The sequence below is a fragment of the Natator depressus genome, chromosome 2 (genome assembly GCF_965152275.1).
Source record: "Natator depressus isolate rNatDep1 chromosome 2, rNatDep2.hap1, whole genome shotgun sequence".
Classification (NCBI taxonomy): domain Eukaryota; kingdom Metazoa; phylum Chordata; order Testudines; family Cheloniidae; genus Natator; species Natator depressus.
The window spans coordinates 101,557,326-101,575,972 of record NC_134235.1 but is presented as its reverse complement, the minus strand read 5'-3'; the positions used below and the strand labels follow the sequence as shown (position 1 = coordinate 101,575,972).

Here is an 18,647-nt window from a genome sequence, read left to right as displayed (position 1 = left end):
GATTTTCATTTTTGAAATGTCATCCTAACCCATTTTCCATACGTGGAGGACTAAACAGAAATGAAACATAATCTTTTCTTCCCAATTCATTCAGATTCTGGAACTTATATTTTTAAGTTGTAATTCTTTCACTTTCTAAAAGATAGACAGATATTTGCATTACTGCTCAGGCACATCTGGCCAGATCCTCAGCAGATGTGAAATCAATGTAGTTCCACTGAAGTCAAAAGTTGCCCTTTGAAGTCAATGGAGCCAATTTGCACCAACAGAGAATCTGAGCCATTCACGTTAATGGAGATATTCCTAGGTATAGTTTTGATTACCTAAATTATGCCAAATCAGAACCCCACTGGGAAATTTCAGACGGGCTCTTTGGGTTTCTTTGAGTGGGTCAAGTTCTGAAGGGACCACTCTGAAATAAATTCACATCTACTTTGATTTGTTAATGAGATTTGTTAAGGAGGTTCCCTGACTCAGCACAAACACATGCCTCCCCCAGACATACCATTGACAATAGTCACACAGCAGGGAAGTGTAGTCTTACTGGAACTTAATGAATGGTGAGGGTTAAACAGACAGAATGTCAAAGCCTGCACTTGAATGGCTGTGAGATGCTAAGTGCTTGAGGAGCTCAGAAGACAGCTTACAGTTCAGGGGGTTGCAGCAGGCAGCTGTGGAATGTACGGTTTGCGCCAGCACCAGGGAAACCCTTTCCAAAACAAGAATACTCCTCCTCCTTAATTGTCTCCTTTCAGAGCCTGCCTTTTACTCACAGCTCCACTCTAACCATCATCTCATCAGAAATAAAATACCGTATTTTGCATTATTGTTACATGAACCACAATCCCTACAGATGCTTTAACCTGAAACTTCAAATAGGGCCTAATCCCATAAGGTACTGAGTGCCCTCAATGCCCACTGACTTGAGGGTGAGTTGGGACACTCAGATGCTAGCATATCGGTTGCAGTAATGATAAGCTTGATGACTAAAAGTGTGTGGGAGAGAACCTTGGTTCTTAATGGCAAAATAAAATTGTTCCTTTGAAATGAATGAGCCTCCACTGGACAGGCTTTTGACAATGTTAATCCTCTTAAACGAACACCTAATAAATGATCAAAGCCCTTCAAGGCTTACATTTTCTACACAACCCGACACGGAGGATTAAAGGTCTCTATTATCAATAAAAAAAAATTCACCACAAAAGGAAAAAAAAAAACACATCCCCTTCCCCACCAAACCTACCGCACCAAGGTGCTGTCAATGTGATCTCCCCACTAATTATAAAAATGTTTAAGAAGCAGCAGTATCTTGCAGGTTTTCACACTAAAATGTGATGAAATTCTTAGAATGCCTTTGACTAGAATAACTAAAAAAACCTGCCAGGTACAGTTGTGGTTTGCTACAAAAATAAACGTCAAACTCTCACTTTCAGTGTCACAATTGTATGCCTGCAATGAAACATATCTACAGCTATAACTCCATTATCTACAACCATAACATGACACAGTGCTCAGACCACCTACACAGCTCCACCCCTATGACGTGGAAAACGTGGAAGAAAATGGGACGACAGTGTTTACATTACCACCATTCAGTAATCAAATTTCCATTGGGTTTCAAAACAAGAAAAGGATGCAGACTGTCTATTTGTAAAGAAAAATACCTGGCGCTTTCTCCACAAAGATGACTTTGGAGTCTTGTAGAAAGTTATGGCCAGAGAGTATAATTTTTTTCCCTCCAATCACAGGAAAGCTGTCAGTACTTTGCTTCTCCACCAAAGGCAGTTCCTGGGCAGATCTTTGAGCTGGAGAGTTTTAAAAGGAAAAGAAAAGAAAAAAACAACCACAGACACACACACACACACTAAATTAGTAAATATTACTTAAATAAGTGACCCAACTTTTACTTTTATTAGACAAACTGAGTTTGATACAGAAACTCAAGAAAGTTCAGGAGGTCTACAGGAAACTCAGTGTACAGTTGGTTTTAAGTGCTTTAATTGTAAACAATGCTTTTATTATAATAAGGTACTATGGATTCAAAAGAACCATACAAAGAACATTCTGTTCAGTTAAAAAAGCCAATTTGCTCTGTGTTACTTAAAACGGTATGTTTATTTTATTTATTTTAAAAGGAATTTCCCATAATATAAAGCCACATTCTACCATACCTATGCCAAATATTTATATGGCACATATGACAGCAAGAGCCTCTGGGTCCAAAATAGGCATACGTTGCTCAATGCAGGGTTTGCAATTCGGCAAAATGCCACACTGTACTCATGACTTCAGTAACCCAGCAGTTAGAGACCCTGGCTGGAGAGCATGGTTCCATTAAGCTCTAAGTACCAAATTGCACATGGACCATGCAAACAGTAACCTATAGCCTCATGGCACCTATTTTATCATTCTCAACTGAGGTATTCAGCCTGCATACCTGTGCTTCCGAGAATGATGTGAGTACTTTATCCATATTACTAGGTCCTCCTGGTCTCACATGCACCAAGGGATTATGGAGTATTCGACACGTGATTATTTCAGATTTTTGCACTTGAAATAACATACGGTACACTTTTTTTTGCACTTGTCATATTGCAAGAATATTTGCTTTGTTTGGAGATAATACACTGCACTTCCGCTCAGTCCATAGTATTTTACACTGCAACCCCTGACTTACATGGCACGCAGATATAGCCAGCCTCATTTTTACTGGATAATTGAATTTGGCATATTAGGCATTACAGTCTGATCCTACTCTCATAGATTTAATTGGGAGGTAGGATCAGGATATATTTGTAGGTGCATTTCAGGCTAGAATTTGACCCTTAGCAAAATTTAGCCTTTAACAATCCTGAAATGGGGAAGGAGGGAAAAAATGTAATAAATACATATTATATATGTAGATATAGTATTTAGGACACCAGCTTGTGCCGTTCTAGCTCTTAGTATTAGGGAGGTTCTGCTACTCTTCATACCTAGCACATAGCACAGGCTTAACTTTTCTTAGAAAAAAAAGTTTGTTTCTTTAAATGAGATTGGCTTGGGAAGGAAAGGTTTTAAGTTGTAGGCAAAAGGGTTTCTGGTTTCAAGACCTGATAGTTACACATCAGATTCTGGTGGTGGAATCTGGGTCTGCTCTTCTCTAGACACACCCAAAAGAGCACTGTGCTTCCAAGAAACCCCAAATTTTACATTACACAGGGCTTCGCAGGTATGTTGTGCAGTCTGGAGCACCTCTCCTGGGAATGGCACAAAGAGCAGCAGCAGGTTCTGAACCCACAAAAAAAACTTGATGCTATGGGTGGGGGATGATGGAAGGCTCAGAGCCTCCCTCCCCCTCAAGAGTGCTGTGGATGAGATCCTATGCCTACGGCAATTTGGGAAGGCAGACTGTCAAACGGTTCTCAGTTGTGTTGCTACTTCCAGGGGAACAAAGGGAAATAAGAGAGATAGGTAAAAGATCCTCTAAAAAAGGGTTCAGTTAATTAGAATCTGAATTTGTGGCTGCTAATCTGAGTCAAAAAGAACCTCCAAAAGCTGGTGGAGTTTCATCCAGTACTGAAAGCAACAGGAGTTAGACTGAAACTTGATTTTTCCCAGCTAGACAAAAACTGTAAAGTTAAATGAAGCAAAGGGCCTTTTCTGTATTTACTAGGCTCATGGAGCAAGAATGAAATGGGAGTCTCGGGGTCGGGTGAAGAGAAGTCTATGTCCAAATCTGACAGGTTTATAAAGTGATGTTTGTTCTATTAAAAAGACCCCAATACTGAAGGTCAGTTTCTTGGAATTTCCTGAAACTGCAGTAAACTAACACTAATACGGCAATTTTAAATATCTCACTAGCTCCTTGTCAAAGGGATTTTTTGGTGGGGGAGAAATGAGGCTGGACTGGAGCTCTCCAAAACTCTTAATAGCAGTTATCCCTGTGAAAGGGCCTCTCAGCATAAAGGAACTTGCCCAAGTCAGTTCAAGTTCAAACACCAGCTTAACGTGGCTCTTCATGTATTGCAAAGGAACTTCCTGTAGGAGTGAATGCACAAGGGACCAGATATTGTTTTGCCAAGGAAACGGGTAATACTTTTCATGCAATGTAAAATACATTTTTGAGATGTAAAGCACGTTTCAGACAATGGACAGATGCGATGAAACAACATTTAACATACTGACAAGGACAGGCTGTATGTCAGGCAATTGGTTGTACAATACCTGGCAAGAACAAGAAGGCTATTGCTACTTACAACACTCAATAGGGTTGGACGCTACTTGCAGAGACAGAGTTCTCCCGTTGGGTTGTGGGATATGAACTCGGAAGACCAGCCGCACTCGTGTATTCTTCCTTCCAATGTCTGTTTCTCCTTTCCGTAGTTCAATATCTGAATTTCTAAGTTTTAATATTCCAGCGCAGTCAATGCTGTCCAAAAGACAACACAGGACATTTCAACTAACTCTCTGCAGGTTCCAGAAAGTCACAAATAAAATATTTCTACCTTCCCTCCCATGCTTTTATTTATTTACAACTGCAGAAACACTAAGATTTTAGACATTATTACGCTGTATGCATGATAATTCCTTTTAGATATGGATTTCTAGCATGTGTTTTATTACACTGGATATGCATAGTTTAATTTTATTTTGCACTTGGATAAAATAACCAGTGCACATGTAAATGCATTCAAACAGTTTCACTTCTCCCCTCCCTCCCAAGTAGTGTGATCATATATCCTGTTTTGGCTGGGACAGTCCCTTTTTTAAGCCCTGTCCTGGCCGTCCTGACTTTTTTGGCGAAAGTGGGCATCTGTCCTGTTTGCTCTTGCCAACTGATGATCAGTTGGCAAGAACAAACAAGACAAATGCCCAATTTCACAAAAAAAGTGGGGCACACACTCCTCGAGGGCGCAGAGGAACATGTGGGGTGGGGAGTGAGTGGTGACGCCAGCCATGTGGAGGTGTGTGTGTGTAAGTAACAGGGTTTGGGTGGATGCCACATGGCAAGGAGGCAGGGTTCGGGCGAGCAGTTACGCCAGCCACGTGGAGGAACAGGCAGGGCTCAGGTAAGGGGCAATGCCAGCCCCCTTTGGAGAGCAGGCTGGACTTGGATGAGAGCCCTGTGCATGAGGGAGGCAGCAGGGCTCAGGCCTGCCCCGTGTGCAGAGGGGGAAGGGTGGGCAGGGAATGGGCCAGCCCCACGCACAGAGGGGGAGAGGAGCAGGGCTCGGGCCAGCCCTACATGGTGTTTCATTTTCCCTTTTGGGAAATGTGGTCACGCTACCCCCAAGACATCTAGAATTCTACTCTGAAGCAAACTGAAAGATTATTCATCAAACACACACACTGCAAACATGAATTGTGGAAGGCAATCCCCCAGTTTTGGTCTTCATGCCTTTTAAGAGTGTGGATATAACAATAACAGGCCTTTGCTTGCAAGATCAGAGATGCAGTGTTGCCAATGAATGGATTAACAATATGCATTGACAGAAGAGGCCACAAGAGCTATGGAGTATCCGTGTCAATGTCAAAATTTAGTACAATGATCTATACAATACAAAGGAGTAGATACTGCACTTCTAGTGCTGTGTATGTTATCTTTTTTAGCTCCTTTTTAAAAACAAAGGAATTTAACACACCATTAATTAAGGTTCTAATTTAAGACCCTGATACAGTGACGCACTGAAACTCACACATAACTTTAAGCATCTGAGCAGTCCCATTTGAAGCCAATAGGAATACTCATACGCTTAAAGTTAAGGATGTGCTTGACTACTTTAGTGAATGCAGATGGGATTTCTCCTGTGCTGAAGTGCTTTGCTGCACTGGGGCCTAAATGCACATAATTGTAAGAAAGACTTGCACTTCATCTTTAACCCCATTGTTAAGGTTTCATGAAGGGAGTGTGAGGCCTAAGCCATAGAGATATAAAGTCCTATAAAAGTCAAAACATTGCGTGGGATGCTTGATGGGACTTTATTACTGGAGTTGGATGACATTTTTTGGATGAATAGTTTATCTGCTGAAAATTGCACTTTGGGGTCAATCAAAACTATTCACCAATTTGGGTTGAACTGGGCAAATAAATCTGGCCAAAAAAATGTGGGGGGAGGGGGGATTTTGAAAAAGCCAAAATGTTTTGTTCAAAAAAGTGTGGAAATGAAATGTTTCATTTCTAAATTTAGCTAGATTTAATTAAAAAACTAAAACCTAAACTTTAAACTAAAACGAAACCTTTTTTTGGTTTGTTTTTTCAATTCAGCCACCAAACCAAAAAATCAATTATTCGCCTGGCTTTGTTTATTTTCAGCCTTGCAAATTTGACATGAAAATCGATCAGCTCTGGCACAACATCTTTTCAGCCACCTTTAACATAATGATTATGGTGACAGAAAAAATTAATATATTACTTACTTGTCAAAAAATCAAATAGAGGGCCAAAGAAATATTCTGCTGGTATAAAATGGTGCAGCTCCAATAGCTTGAATGGATCGGTGTCAATTAACACCTGCAGATAATTTGGCCAAAAGTGTTGTAGGGTTATTCTACTATATAGCATAATGAAAGTCTAGAGGTCCCAAGATCTTGAGCCTTCAGCAGTCATTCTGGTCCCCATTAGCCCTGCTGCAAGTGCCACTGTAGCTGTTGTCAAATGAATTAAACACGGAATTTTAGCCTTAATTTGCATCTTCTGAGATTTAATGGAGTTAATTTAGACCTCTGATACATGTTGTTGCTGCTGTTGTTGTTTGCATGTTGATTTTTTGTTTTTGAAAAATTATATATGTAAATAAATATACAAACATATAACATTATGGGTGACATCATGGTCTTATTAAAGTCAATGGGAGTTTCAGTGGGGCCAGATTTCACCCCATATACATATGCATCTAGGTGAAATTCACCCCAGTACAGAGGACCCATACAAGTTTCTCTGTATCACTTGTGACCTTAAGCTGGAGTTTAATGGATTTGGAGACCCCCATACAAGCCGTGTGAACTGGGATGAATTTCACTCTACCAGTATTATCCTAGTATGAAAATCACCTGTGTGAAGAGGACATACACATATCTCACTTAAGACCTAATCTGGGAATTAAAAGGTGCATAGGCCCCTCTGCATGGGAGTGAATTTCACCCTTAGAGATTGTAAGAATAATTATACCTTGCTCAAACTGAGAAATAAATGTATCTTTGCTACTTTTTGTTCTAATTGTTTTGCTTCTACTGTCACATTTTGTTTTGTCTGGACCTAAACAAATTTCACTGGAAAAGAATAAAGATTCTTAATATAATTCATAAAAGATGTTCTATTTATCTTAACAAAGGCTAAATTATTTGGAAATATTCGTTATGAGATTTCCCCCAACCCGAAGATAATTTTTAACGGGCCCTGTTCCTTGTAGTACTGCATACAGGAGTAAATAGGTGTCATGTGTAGAACCTAAATGCAGGAGCTGAGGTAGAAGATATTTACAGCTCTGTAACTGAGATACTCATTTTAAATGGCAAATAAGGACATTGACTGAAACTCTAGAATGAAACTAACCAGTTGTCATTAATATTTGCAAAGTTTTTCCTGGCATTAAACTGATTAGGGGCAATTTGTCCCAACAAATCTTTGGAAACCTGCTAGGAAGCTGGATTATTTATAAAATTCAGCAGGAAAAAAAAAAAGCAGCAGCATACACTCAACAACAACAAAAAAATCAAGTGGGTAGACTGGGAGGAAACTGCTAAGCAGTCAGGTACAGTGCATGGGTCTTACATTGCTCTCATCTTGTTTTCTGGTAGAAGTGGAATTTCCAAGACTTTGGTGTTGGAAAGTATTGTTTCATGGCTGGTGGTGGAAACAGTCTTCCCTGTGATTCGATGAACCTGGTAGAAGGCATGAGGTCTCAGCAGGCGGTCGTCTGCAGTCCCAATGAACAGCTGTAGCGTGAGCGGCTCACTTTCTATGTAACCGTGTAGCTGGCAAGAGAACAGAAAACTCCTACTAAGCACCATCCACATAAACTGCTGGGAATCAATTAAATTTTTATAAGCAAGAGAGTCTAATTCAAGGAGAAAACTTGTGACAGGTGCTAAGTGTTAAGCCCCCTTTTTTTCTGTAACATAATATTGATACAATAAAAAAGGTGCACTCAGAAAACGTCTCATTATTCTCAATTACCTGAGGCACTTTAGTTGGAGTTAGCCTTTAAAACAGTCCTGCTGCATGCATTCAAAAAACTTCATATTACTTCTCTATAGCAGTGTTCTACGAAAAACAATGGAGTCAATGTTCCCGCAGCAACATAAGGGCAGCAGAACTAATGGCCAGGAAACTGGAAGGGACCATCACAATGCATCCCTGAACTCCCCCACCATCACTAGAAGGTTGTGGTTAGTGTATCTTCTTCTTCTCTTTTTTTTTTTCCTTCTTTTCTCCCTAATTGAAAATGCTGGTAAATGCTGCCTGGAATAGACTGGGGATATAGTATATGCATGACATTATTTGTTCACCTAAGTGTCAAATTCTTAGAGAATTGCACACAAATCTCACTGAAGTCAATGGGCCTCAACTACCCCACAGTAACCCTACTGACATCAGAGTTATGTATGCTGACGTATGCTGGTGTGAGAGCAGAATCAGGCCCAGTGGATTAGAGTCTGGTCTCATTTACACTGGTGTCAACCGACAGTGACCCAGGCAGTGGTGATGCTGAACTGATGGCATGGGTGTAGAAGAGATCTGAAATTGACCTAATGGAGTAGGACACGAGTAGCTGACCATAAATGATCATGCTGGCTTACTGTTCGGATACTTAGTCCAGTAGTTCGATAACACTAACAGCAACCCCTCTCACGATACTGACACACATTTTTAGATTTAAATGGAGCCCCAACTAAAACTTAATCAAAAGTGAGCATACCGTAGATATCGTCCAGCAAATAGTGACCTCAAGCTGAGACAATCTTAGCTCAACCCCTGCTGGTTTGGCTCACCTGGTTGATCTGTCACCTTCAGATTAGGAGGGTCTCAGATCATAGTTTTGGCTGCAATAACAAAACAGCACACTCAAACCAAACAAATCCAGCCAGCAGATGGGTGTGTGCGGAGTGTGGGAGGAACTCTCCTAATTGGTTAAATATGCCGTAGTGTCGTAGTGTCTGACTACCAGCTGGCAGACATGGGGCCAGGAGAACTGCTGATGGCTCTCACCACTAATGCCATGGCAAACAGAGCACATTGCTGCTTGCAGAGTGTGCAATGGTCAGACACAAAGGGCTCTATAGTTTCCTCCCATTTATGTCTTTGTCTCTAAAACAAGATGCTTCACAACTAGCCTATTTCCTAATATCATCATCAGATCAGACACACAAAAATATTAACAACAAAAATTGGTTTTGAATTCTTTGGCTGCTAAGATCCATCCTTAGGTCCCGGAGGATACAGCAGGGACCTGGGAGAGCACTGGGCGCGCTTTTTGCCATACGTACATTGGTGGTACATAATCTTCTAGCTTTTCAATATAGTATAAGCTTAGTGGCTGCTAATAACAGTTCACACAGAGTTGCCCAGGTGCCATAAGTAGTCATTTTATGAATAACATTTTTAGTTGCTGCGTGTGCAGATGCAACAAAACCCAAATACAGCTGAAAACAGTAATATGTGGCTAAACCCAAAGTCTAGTATAATAGATACTGGTGTTTTGCTTACTTTTTCTTGAGTTAATAGCTCAGGAAGCCAATTGTGAGGGGTCAAAAGAACATGAAGTCTGGTCTTCTTTTGGTATTTCTACCATACAGGAACTGAAATGCTGCTAGAAGACAAGATCTCAAGCTATTTTGGCCCAATCAAGTCCTTCCTGAGGAATTGCAAAATCCTGTAGAGCACACATACAAACACTAACCTCCCCCCCCCAGTACATACGCATATTATAATAATGTTAATCATATCTCATACTGCAGGTTCTTAGATAATTACAGCATTAGTCAGGAAATTTGCTCCCATATGCAGCATTGGCCAGGTGCACTGTGCATTTGTTCACCTTCCTCTGAAGTCTCAGACATCCCACCCTGCCTTCTGTAGTAGCCAGACTAGACTTACTGGGCCAAATGGTTTTATCTGGTCTGGCACTTTCTATTTTCCTATCTAAAGAATATACATGGAGGGAGAAAAGAAAAAAAAAGAGAGCAATTCAGCTACACTGCTGTAGTATTTTATCCAATCTGCATTGCTAGGACACCACATAAATGGCTTTCACTGCAGTTTGAGAGGGAACTGTTTTAAAAGCATTCTACTTTTTTTTAGTATATTAACATTACCAAATATAAATCTAAATGAAGTAAAATTAGTTAGTCTGATTTTTCAATAAGCATCTTCTCTCTCTCTTTCTTTTTTAAAAGACTAGCTAGATTGGCCCCTCCTATGCTCTTACATGGAGCAACAGGTGGCTTATGACCCATTTTGTTGAATGCAAGCAAGCATGGCTTATTATGGGGGAGGCTGAATGCATTATGATTTTCATTAACTCTTCTGAACCCCCCAGTACATGGCACTAAGCCAACGCTAGTACTATTATAAGATAAAAGGAGACCTAAGTCTGAGTGTTCACTTCAACCAGGTGCCATGGTCTGTATCCCTTAGTTCAATTAACCACTTCAACAGCCACAAGCAGCAGGGAAAAGTCTTATTTTCTTTTGAATCAGAAACTAACATGAGTAGGGGCTTTCTAATTTGCTGCCTGAATGAGTGTAAGAAGTTATATCTCTCAGACTTCCAGAGGGAAGTTTTAACAAAGGATATACTTTTCCAGCAGGGGTTTATGCCACCATCTTAAGCATAACTGCAAGAAGGTTATATATCCCTGTACTGTAGCAATTCTAAGCCTCTTCTTGTTGGTTTGATTCTACATTTACCATGTTTCTCTATCACTTGTGGTAACTTGTCCATCAAACTAGCAGGGTCTTCAGAAAACATTATTGTCCTCACGCTCTTTTTAGGTTTAAAAAGAATAGTTTTGTTTTTTTTCTACTTTAGGAATCTGACTCTTGCTGTTAATCTTGCATATAGTTACTAAAGTCTTCTTTAATATTATACACAGTCCAATTTTAATGCATAAAATAGTATCACACACAAAACACTTGATTCTCCCTATAGAGACAAAAAGTACTTGTTGTAAGTACATATATTTATACTGTATATGAAAATGGGATGTTTCACCTTTAATTCCTAATGTCTCAATATCCAGTCTGAACAGTTAAAGGGCAATTATAGCACAAGCTGTGACCCTGTGGAACAGGCACCTCAATGTGGATCCGCCCCTGCATGCCTTAGAGTCATAGCTGTTTACTACCGTTACCACAGTAGACTCAATACAGCTATTGCACAGTGACCTGAAATCTATTTTGCCTCATGCCTCATCAACGTTTCCAATCATAGAACCTTAGCATTGATGTAAGAGGCAGAACTGATGATGATGTAAGAGGCAGAAAGAATTTGATTTGGAAGTCACTGAAAGAGATTAAATATATAACTCCACAATACTACCTTTAAAGATTCTCTTTTCTAACTCCACTCACTGTTTATGGACAATGAAGAATTAAAATAAACATGCATGGAGATATATTAAGGAGTGAGAGTTTTTAGTTAAAATAGACTGAGTGAAGAACTGTCAAAGCCCTGACTCAGCAAAAGTAGTACACTAAGCATGCACTTAAGGCCCTATATGTTTTGCTGAATCAGGACAAAAGGACTGAAGAAGAAATGGTAGACTCAGATCAGGCTCTGCTATTATAAGACTGTTTGGTTTTAAATCAAAGCTGACCAGTGTTGCCAACTCTGACAATTTTATCATGACTCTCACCTCAGGATATTTGGTGTTTTTCTTACAGCCCCAGTTCCTAGGGTCAAGTTAATATGTGAGAATCTCAGCTTTCATTTCAAAAAGAAAACCGAGTTTATAACCTTCCTGCTTGTAGGAAAATGGGACCCTGAAAGGTTCAAAAACCAGAAAACAAATAAAAAGATCCCAAATTTATTTACTTTTTAAGACTCGTGAATTTTAAGCCAACCATGATTTTGGGGGAGCTCAGCTCATGATTTCTGTATGCCTGGGCAAGACTACAGCTCTTTGCCTAACAACCTCAATTAGTGATGAACTACTTGGCTGGCTTTGAAGACCTATTCCCTGTTATCTATTTAATTCCCAGTCTGAAAATAGATATTATTTATGGTACTCAATGAACATGGACATTCAAGCCCCAACAAAGCATTAGTTGCTCAACTGCCCACTCAGTGAAACAATAGAAATAAATAATTCTGATAGGTTGCTCCCTAAATTAATCAGTACAGAGCTGACCCTGCAGTCCTTACTCAGACAAAATTTCCATTGACTTCATGTTATCTACGGCAATGGAAGTTTTGTTTGGGTAAGTGCTGCAGGATCTAGCCATGCAGTAGGAGGCACCTGATCTCAAATAAGTGTTCCCCGTTAAGTTTTATCCATTGCATCATATTATTTACTTTTGCATTATGTCACATAATCCACTATGCCAACAGAAGCAACAAAATGTAATGCAAGGATTAACATTTAAAAAGGACACGTATGGTGCATGCCTAATTTTAGATCAGGCAACCACTATCAATAGCGGTGACAGACAGACTTGGGCTTTTGATGAATTTTTGGCAGCTAGCAGATGTCTAGAAAATGGACTAGCTTTTGCTCTCTCTGAACTAGTCACAAGAAAGAATATCCTGCCACACTCTCTAAATATTTAAACGTTGTCACATTGAGCAGTGTGACAAGGACCGGAGGGTGGGCAGTGAAGGCACAGCTGGAATAGAGTCACTGGACTTTTACAATTGTAAGCAGGTAAAAGAAATATGTACAAGATGCCTGTAAAAGAGGAAGGCAATGGGGGGGAAGGGGAATGAGCATTCCTATTGGTTAGGAAAAAATTTTACATGCTCACACACGTGCATATTTTCCATGCATGTTCTGGAATACTGTATTTGGTTATAAAGATTTCTGTATCCTGGCTTGCAGCATGGGATGCATGCGTCAGACACCCTATTTTTATCTTTTCCCCTCTGTAACACGGTCCCAAAGCAGAAGCTCATCTCTTAATATCCCAGTGGCTGAACATTGGCAACAAGGTTGCTCTCAGCTACATTATTCATAATAAAAATGTTGCTCTCCTGGAGATCACATTTTATCTGGCATGAGTATGTCTGCACTTAAAGGGCCTGATTTTAATTTATACTAAAGCCCCTGCTGGAGCACTGTAAAGGGGCTTTACTGCAAATGAGAATCAGACGCAAAGTAGTTTTGGTGGGGGATTTTTTTCCCCCTTGCTGAGTAAATTTGAAGATTCAGCGCAGTATGTTCTCCAAGACCTTGTTTTAATATAGACTAAAAGATGCAGACAAAGCTTAAGCGCACAGATAAAGATCTTTGTTTTGGTTTTGGAGTGAAAATAGGTCATCTATCTTCTATTGTCATATTGACTTATCACTGACTAATCTGCGCTTCTCAATTTTGAGAGATATATCAAATTGATTTCACGTGGTAATGGAGATTCTGAACCTGGTTCTGATCTCATGTACCCTAGTTTTACACTAATCTAACTGCACTGAAATCAGTGAAGTCACTTCTAATTTACACAAATGTGATTGTGATCAGAATTAAGCCCCATGTCACCATATGTAATTTTGTGCAACAGTGAGAAACAGGATACACTGGCTGGCAAATTTCTTTTTGCTCTGATAATCATGCTAATGTTGCCTGAAGTAAGGTTTCTTTGGAATTCCTAAACCCTGAAGTCACTTCTTTCACAACACCTTCTCCCACTGAGATATCTTGATTTTCACTTATAAACTGCTATTCATCTTGACAGCGCCAAAAAAAAAAAAATCCCAACTTTTCTCCTATAGTACGTGCTGCATGCAGAATTAAATTGCTAATACTGGCACATCCAGTCCCTGAAGTGTTCTAAGAGCAAATAGATATTGCTGTAACAGCCAGAGAAGCATGGGGAAACCACCCCCCCACCACCAAAAAACAATACCAAACAACCCCCCTCCACCACCAAGATTTACTTAGAGAGCAAACTTTTAATCACAAGGTAGTGTTTGTGATGGAGAAGATGGGACCAAGTCAAGCTTCCAAAAATGAGCAAACTGGATCTTTGGGAAGTTCAGATAAGGATCCAAACTCTGCATCTTGGGTCCATCTCTTATTTGTAAAATTAAATTAGCAAAATTACAGAGTTGGGAGGAGTATGATGGTATTTGAAAATTACAAGTAGGATTTGCCAACAGGTTATTTTAATGTGAACATTTAGAAATCCCCTTGAAAATCTTACCATAGACGGTTATATTTTGTAGAATGCAATGATTTCTGGACATTATCCTATCCAAGTATGTCATACATAACTCCAGCAAAAGTGGCTATTTTCAAGATTGTGAAGTAAATTTCTATTATAAACCGTAATGTTTATTTTGAGAAAGGCCGTTCAAATACTTTGCATGTTTCCTTCCAATCTCTTTATGCCTTTGGCGTGTTAAAGTATGTCAAAATACTTAGAAAACCTGTTCTAACAAATAGACTTCCTAAAGCTATCTGAAAGAATAATCCCATTCTCAAAGACACAAGAGAAGAAGATTCTGTCAGAATGAATTAGAAAATGTATATACTTGACTGAAAGAATAACTAAAGGCAATGCAGACTGCTCTATTCTACATAGAAACTTCTTAATACATGTGTTTATTAACTTCACAAACAGTACCTTGAAAGGAGTAAAGTGCTATTCGGGTGTCATAATCTGGCCCTTAAGGAAGATAATCGATAAAAATACCTTGATTTAGGAAGGGTTTTTTGGCCACCAAGTATATGGGGGAAAAAGAAAATATTCTAGGTAAGCTTATTTGTAGCCAGATGTTCACAAAAAGGTAAACAAGGGAATTAAAATTTAAGACCTATAAAGTAAATGCTGCATATGTATTTAAGTCTCAGAACTGTGAGCTATGTACAGTATTGCTGTACTGCAACCCTGTTCAGCCAGTAGGACCTCTTTACAGTATCTGCACATGATAAATGATTAAAAACCAACAAATAGCCAGGTTTTTAAAAGTTCCTTAATATTCCGCTTTACACAAACATTTCAAATTCTTCAATATAAAAGAGAATTTTAGGATCAATCTGTTTAAACAGTAAACTAGCTGCATATGCAATTTTAATACTCAACACTTAGCATCAAATCAATGTAGGATCATCAATCTGAATTTTACGAAAACAAATATAATGTAGTTCACACCTAATAGTAATATAGAGCCTGACTCCTTTAGGTCTTTAATTGGGAAGAGGGGGAGGATGCTCTTGTGGGCAATGACTGTCATGTGATAAAAGGGAACAGACACAGGGGTCAGAAGACACGGGAATCTTTTCTGGTCTCTGCCACAGATGTCCTTTGTGACCTTGGGTAAGTCAGTGCAGAGCCATGCTTCAGTTTCCCCATATGTGAAAAACTATTTCAATGTCTCAAGCGTGCCTCTTCAGAGCTCTAGACTGCACAATCTTTCCCTCTGTGTAGAAAGCCAGTTACTAGGACTGCCTCAAAAAGGACTATTAAACAACCATCAGACCTATCAAAATAAGCTTTTCTTCATCCAGCCACTGCATAACCTTGCTCAACTCCCAGGGAAAGCTGGGGGAACAGATGAGCCTTAAAGGGTGCCCCGAGGGCTCTGCAGCATCAGTAGGGGATGGAAAGGAGGAGGGAGTTCCAGCCGCCAAGCCACTAGCCTTCTCCCATTTAAACCATGGGCCTGTTACCTTAATTACATCTGCTAATCAGAGGTATCATTTCAGAAAAAATTCGGGGTAGTGGGGAGGGCAAAGTTGTGTCAACATGCAGAACATTGTATATTGGTTAATATATGTTATATCCCGCAAACTATTGCTGGTGGGGGGCGGGGGATGGAAGACATAATGGAGCATATAGAACTATGAAAAGTTGGGAGGACAAACCAACATCGGGGGGCATGGGGGTGGGGGAGAGGCTGGCACTGACCCCCTGGCCCCTTAGAAAATGATACCCCTGCTGCTAATCAGAAGTGCTGGTACATTGGTCAAGAGAGATGGTCTGTAAGATAGAACCAAATATATTTTAGACTCCATAGATCAAAAAAGATATCTTAAAATTCACCTGAAAAATCAACTAGTAACCAGTGCAGATGAGAAGCTCAGGTGTCGTGTGATCCCTCTGGGAAATATCACTGAATAGGTGGGTAGCTGCAGTCTGCACTAGCAAATGGTCTTTAAGTGTAGGCTCATGTAGAATACATTAGAGTAATCCAAACCCAAGGTGGCAAGAGCATGGATAAGTGTGGTGAAGTGTCCAGCTGAAAGAAACTCATGCCATTATTTTGCCAATTTCAAATGACAAAAAGCACTCCAGGTGATCTGCTACCTGCCCACTGAGTGACAGCTCCATAGAATTCAATAGGATCCCAGGTTGGAGGCTTGAGTGCAATCCCTGAAGGTTCTCATTGAATTTCTGTCCTTTTGCAGCTGCATCCTTCAACCTTTAACATTACTGTACTTCTACATGTGTATGGTGTTTAAATTAGTGCTATACCATTGAGATGTCATATATTCCCTTTACCTCCCTTTGCCCAGAGCCATCTGTCTTGTGCTGGGATAGCCCATCACTTAAGTAAAGTTAAATGAGGGTTGGCACTTCAAGGGAAGAACTCACAGAACACCTAATTCCTGTAGGATACGATGTTGATGATTCTTGGGAGCCAGACTCTGCTTCTTTCTAGTGTTGCAACATTAGATTCAACATAAAACAAAGTTCTTGACCATTTGTCATCATTGACGAGGCCATGGCTCTTTTGGAAAAAGTAGAGGTGCTAACCCTTGGACAAATATCAACTCTGTTATACAATGCATTCTTTAATGAATGTGCAAGCCAAAAGAAGAGGAGTGTCTAGCTTAAAAGAGCAAAGCAGGAAGATTTGAGAGTAAAATAAAATCTGCTCTTGCAGATCTGAAGTTGTCCTCTGAACATGACAACTTAGGCTGGTTTTTACTTAACTACTTGCTTCCATATTTAACTAAGAATGATTTCATGTCATCCTTTTGTGTCATAATACAAACGTTATCTCTTCACCCACCCTCAAGTCAAAATGTAATAAAAATACCTAGAGGTTTTGTTCTGTTTGCAAGAATTTTTTGAAATACTAAACCAGTTTTTTCTGGGTTCATTTGAACTTTGTTTTAAAATCCAGATGTATTATTCACGAGTCCAAATATTAGAGTTGGTCCACAAATAAAAATAAGCTGGCTCCCATCCCCAGAGAAACAAGCATGGGCTAAGGGTGAAGGGTGCCAGGGGAAGGGAGCAGAAGGAGGAGGAGAGTGAATGGAAAACAGCTGGAGTGTGTTTTATGTGCCACTTTCCTGTGCTGCCACTTGGACTTTGCTTAGACAGTGTAGCAAAAGAGCAGCTGTTCACATCATGATGGATAAAGATCCATATAAAACTTCCAGCTGCAAATATGCTATGAGGAATTATTATTTGTAATGTAATAGAGATGCTGTGCACTCAATGACTGGCTCACTAGGCGTTTAGGTCTCCATCCAGAGGAAAACAGCCTTCGTGGCTGCTGGCTTGCAGCACATCCATGAATCTCCTGGCTAAACAGCCACCGAAGCTGCTCCCTGTTTCTAGGAGGGACTTCCCCCTCCAGAAGCAGCTGTACAATGCAACCACCCCAACTTGCACTCTTTCCAAAGTCATTAGCCTCCAGGGAATGATGTCCTAATTCAGGGAGAGTCTTCATTTTACAATTTACAGATGTAAAGGGGTGGCCATTTTGAGCACTTTGCCCCCAAACACAGTACTTAAGGTTACTATCCTTGTGCTCTGCCAACAAAAGGAATCAGGGGGAGAAGGGGAGAGATTTTCCACAGTGAGACTGAGGAGAAGCTCTCCCCCTCTCTAGATGCATCAGCAATCTGACTGGTTTCTCCCCTTCCCTCCCCTATCACACCTCGCCCCACCCCAACCCAGCAAGGGGGGTTACTCCAGTCCTACAGTTGCAGTAGTTTTCCAAAGCTGCACGGCCTTCCTCATCAGGGGTGTGGAAAGTAAAGAACCAGGCCCCCCGAGACGGAACTGGGGTGCACTAGAACCAGGTAGCTCATTTAAATTAACTCTTCTCATGAACAGCTCCATGATTCCTTGGTAGGTTGCAGCTGGCCCCTATGCACTATGATGACTTTTCCCCTGGATAGCTTGTCCTGCTGCACATATACCATATGTGACCTTTGGTGGTTTTTATATCCCAGCAGGCTGTGTTTTTATCTGGCAGGATCCATAGCAGTTAGAAACTGAAGCATGAGATACTTCCAAATTACAGTTAAATAAACTCACTGGTACAATGTAGGGAAGGACTGTGAAAGTTTCAGGGGAAAAAAACAAAAACTATCTCCAGTGTTTTCTTCCTAGGTCTCCAACTTAAATACCATGAGCTTATTATTATCAGTATAAATCAGAAGTTACTCCACTGAAGTCAACAGAGTTACATTGGTGTAAAAAAGATTTGGCTCAAGCCCCACATTTAGGTGTCCTGGCCAAAAAAAAAAAAAAAATCCCTATACAGAGAG

At 40.2% G+C, this 18,647-nt stretch overlaps 1 protein-coding gene across 1 annotated transcript in view; it reads right to left on the bottom strand.

Annotated features, from left to right (window-relative positions):
- Positions 1-18,647, bottom strand: part of NFATC1 (nuclear factor of activated T cells 1) — a 144,257-nt gene that overhangs the window by 79,182 nt on the left and 46,428 nt on the right. The window contains exons 4-6 of the mRNA XM_074943147.1: positions 7,754-7,956; positions 4,239-4,411; positions 1,665-1,805 (exon numbers count right to left, since the gene is read on the bottom strand). Of these exons, the coding sequence (XP_074799248.1) occupies positions 1,665-1,805; positions 4,239-4,411; positions 7,754-7,956 (517 nt within the window). The remainder of the gene's footprint in view (positions 1-1,664; positions 1,806-4,238; positions 4,412-7,753; positions 7,957-18,647) is intronic.